Source organism: Pteropus vampyrus, unplaced genomic scaffold, assembly GCF_000151845.1.
Source record: "Pteropus vampyrus isolate Shadow unplaced genomic scaffold, Pvam_2.0 Scaffold294, whole genome shotgun sequence".
In the NCBI taxonomy this organism is placed as follows: Eukaryota; Metazoa; Chordata; class Mammalia; order Chiroptera; family Pteropodidae; genus Pteropus; species Pteropus vampyrus.
In genome coordinates this window covers 1,429,444-1,432,987 of record NW_011889075.1, presented here as the reverse complement: position 1 = coordinate 1,432,987, position 3,544 = coordinate 1,429,444, and the positions used below count along the sequence as shown (strand labels likewise).

At 33.9% G+C, this 3,544-nt stretch overlaps 1 protein-coding gene across 1 annotated transcript in view; it reads left to right on the top strand.

Moving 5' to 3' along the window:
- The window catches only part of PARD3 (par-3 family cell polarity regulator), a gene marked incomplete at its 5' end in the record, with an annotated part of 522,521 nt that overhangs the window by 300,736 nt on the left and 218,241 nt on the right, over window positions 1-3,544 (top strand). The window contains 2 exons of the mRNA XM_023521117.1: window positions 1,753-1,904; window positions 2,970-3,014. Coding sequence (XP_023376885.1) covers window positions 1,753-1,904; window positions 2,970-3,014 — 197 coding nt within the window. The remainder of the gene's footprint in view (window positions 1-1,752; window positions 1,905-2,969; window positions 3,015-3,544) is intronic.

The window sequence follows — 3,544 nt, the reverse complement described above, 5'->3', positions numbered from 1 at the left end:
CGGGGTATGCAGGTGTCACTCTCAGATGCCAACCCCAAACTTGCTTGACCCTGAGAGCAAGTGCTTCCTTAACTCTGAGCCTGAGGCACCAGCCTTGCCTCATCCTGGAGATCCTGCTTAGCATTTAGTAGAAAGATGAAGGAAGAGTGTTCCTTTTCTATGTGTGGTTTTTAAGGATTCTATTTCTATTATCATAATTTATATTACGTTAGTAATTTGAGATGGAAAGTCTTTGTTGGGTAATAAAAGTTATTTTGTATAGTGGCTTGCAGTTTAGAAAGAGCTTTCACTCTCATGTCGTTGGATTCTCTCATCAGCCTTGTATGATGGATGAGGCAACTAGTGTTGTCTTTAATGAGCATTATAAGACATACAGGCCTAATGCAGGTCACTCATTTCAGATCACTTAACTTGATGACCAAGTATTTTCCTTTGTGTCTTCCTTTTCACCATTTTTGGTTTAGCTATTCTGAAAAAGCCAGTTATCATTTCATGCACAGTAAGTTGCTGCTAAATTTCTGATCTATATCTAAACTAGATCACTATCCTTTTCCCAGTATGGAGGGTAATTCTCATAAGGCCGTAAAGGGTTCACAGAGCTTACTTTTGTTAGAAGCATTAGGAAAACTATCAAATCTCAGTTGGCATAGTGGAAGTGGCTCCCTTCCATTCTAGTAGGTTTAGTTAACTGTGGAAGGACATTCTACCTGGCCAGATAGGTAAGGTGACATGGTGCTGACGTACGGGAGTTATTAATTTTCTCAAGGTGCCCAACCCAGAGAAAAACGGCTTTCATTTTATGGGCTGTGCTCAGAACACCTGGTAGTGCTTTTTGAAACTGTTCACAGATATTTAGAAATAAGAGTGATTTCGTGTCATCTCTGCCACTTTCATCAGGAAAACACTTCAAATTGTATCCTGTTACCAGTGTTTTGCCATATGCTTCATCATCTCTGCTTGAGTCACTGTGTTGGTGTCACCAGATCAAATGTCATGTAGTCTAAGTCATATTTTTCCTGACTCCCTCGAATACAGTTTATTCTGTCATTTATGCATCCTTAGCTTCTGCTATATACTTGTAGTATGGTTTCTTAAAAGTTTGTAGAGAACAGAGATCTCTTCCTATTTGTTATTTTGACTTTGGTACCCAGCACGTCGCCTTAATGAGAATAGGTTCTAATAAAGAATTGCTGAGCTGATCTTCTCAGATGAGTAAGTATTGCAGAGAAACCACATCCTCATGAAACTACATGCCCTAAGGGTAGTTCTTTCTTTTCTGGGATACAAGATAAAGGGCGTATAACACTAGAACATATTCTTCTAAAAACTTTTATTCAGTTTCAATTTACATAGTCACTCGTTTGCTGCCAATATTTGTATTAATATATGAAAGTTTTCCTCAAACCTTCAATCACTCCAATGTCTAAGAGATATAAGGCTTATTTTTGACCATCACTTAGAAATAATGATGTATTGTCCAATAGAGTGAGAGAACTGTGAAAGGGACGTAGAGGAGGACAGAACTCATGTGGAGAAAAAATTACTAAATGTAAATAAATGTATTTTTTTATCACTTCCTATACAGCCACAGTTTTTTTAATAAAGAATTATATTTGTGTTATTTAGTTTAAATATTTACGAGGACTATATATATATACACATTCATATACACAGATATGTATGAACTTCCCTAAATTGGATGTCTTCTATTTTTAGTAAATATTTTTATGTTTATCTTTCTTTTTACACCAGCTCTTTGAGTCCAGATGTTGATCCAGCTCTTGCTTTTCAACGAGAAGGATTTGGACGCCAGAGTATGTCAGAAAAACGCACAAAGCAATTTTCAGATGCCAGTCAATTGGATTTCGTTAAAACACGAAAATCAAAAAGCATGGATTTAGGTAGTGAGTACAATCTCCATGAATCTTTATCTAAATAAGGCTTAGATGTAGATGCTTTCAGATTAAAATTGATGGTCCCAAACACATGTCTGTTTACTTTGAACAGTAGAGAAAATAAATGTGAAATGTGGCAATTTGGCAAAAATTAGTTTTTCTCTGAGTTTGAGATAACCATATTTCTCATAAGCGGCATGTTTACATAATGTGCAATATGTTAACATATATGTTTTCTGATGAGAAAAAAACAAACACATGTGCATTTCATGCTATATTCATGTATCTTTATTTGAAACAATGAAATGTTTTAACACTTTGGCTGTTTAAAACCAATTTCATTGAAATAGTATTTGGTTGGTTGTGGCATTCTTGAACTAAAATAAAAAATTTTGGAGAGAAATCATTATCTCAATCCATGTCTGGAATTTGGTTACTTTGTGATATCTTCCTTTCATTGCTACTTGTTAAGGTTTATTTAATAGAAACTCTTAAGTGTTAGTAATTAAGGCATTTCATTGAAGTAATATTTTGAGAAAATATTTATTGTAGAAAGTATTTGAAGCAAATGAGAGCAGGAGAATAACCATAGTTGTTCAATCAAACACCAATCAGGTAGTGTCTCTTTTTAAATCCAAATCCACCAAAACCAAAACAAAACAAAAAAGTAAAATAATTAATCATGTCTACAAACTGATTGAATGATTTAAAAAAACCTTTGTTAATCATCTGTAACTTATTTATGCATTCTCTTGTGGCTGTTTGTACTTCATGACTAAAAGCATTAATTTATCACATGCGTAAAAGAAAAATTTGGCGATGCATTGCCTTGGCTAATTAAGATATGCTAACATATAAATAACACACGTGTCTGTGAAATGAAATGACTGGCATATTGCATGGAGACACTGCTTTCCCCCTTTTTTGATTATGAATGTTTGCTTGATTTTTCATATTATTTGCATGAAATATTACCTAAGAATTATCACATAACTGAAAAGATCTGGGAATGGTTGAAGCATGTTGGGCTGTGGGACTAACTGGGCTAACCATTATACATTTACCTTTTAACAGTAGCTGACGAGACTAAACTCAGTACAGTGGATGACCAGAAAGCAGGTAAGAATGGACTCTTAGACTGTTGCCATAGAAACTGTGGTCCAAGGAGCTTATCCTAATTATAGAGCTGCCAATCATATTGCATGTACACATAAATATTCCAGTCTTGCACAGATGTTTTCATTGTAAGAAATCAAATTGTACAAGAAAAGAAAAAATGTCTGTTAGAAGAAATTTATCAGTGTAGTGCATCTAAATGGAAATATAATTTAGTGCTTCAAAAATGTTTAAACAACCTAGATTTTCTTAATTTTATTTGTATAGGAATATTTTGTCACAATTAAAAAAAAAAGATATCAAAATCCCAAAAACATGATCTCCTGGGTAGAGTCTTGTTTTTAACATATGTATTTGATGTCTATGTTAACATCCAAAAAAAATTCTCAAAGTGATAACTTTGACTTGAGGTCATAGCACAAATGTAAATATTTTTTATCAAAGGACAATGTCCAGTAATTGCTATCATTAGTCACTCAGAAAACCTTGGTTCTTTTTCGAATGCAAGAATTAGCTCATAGTTACCAGATATT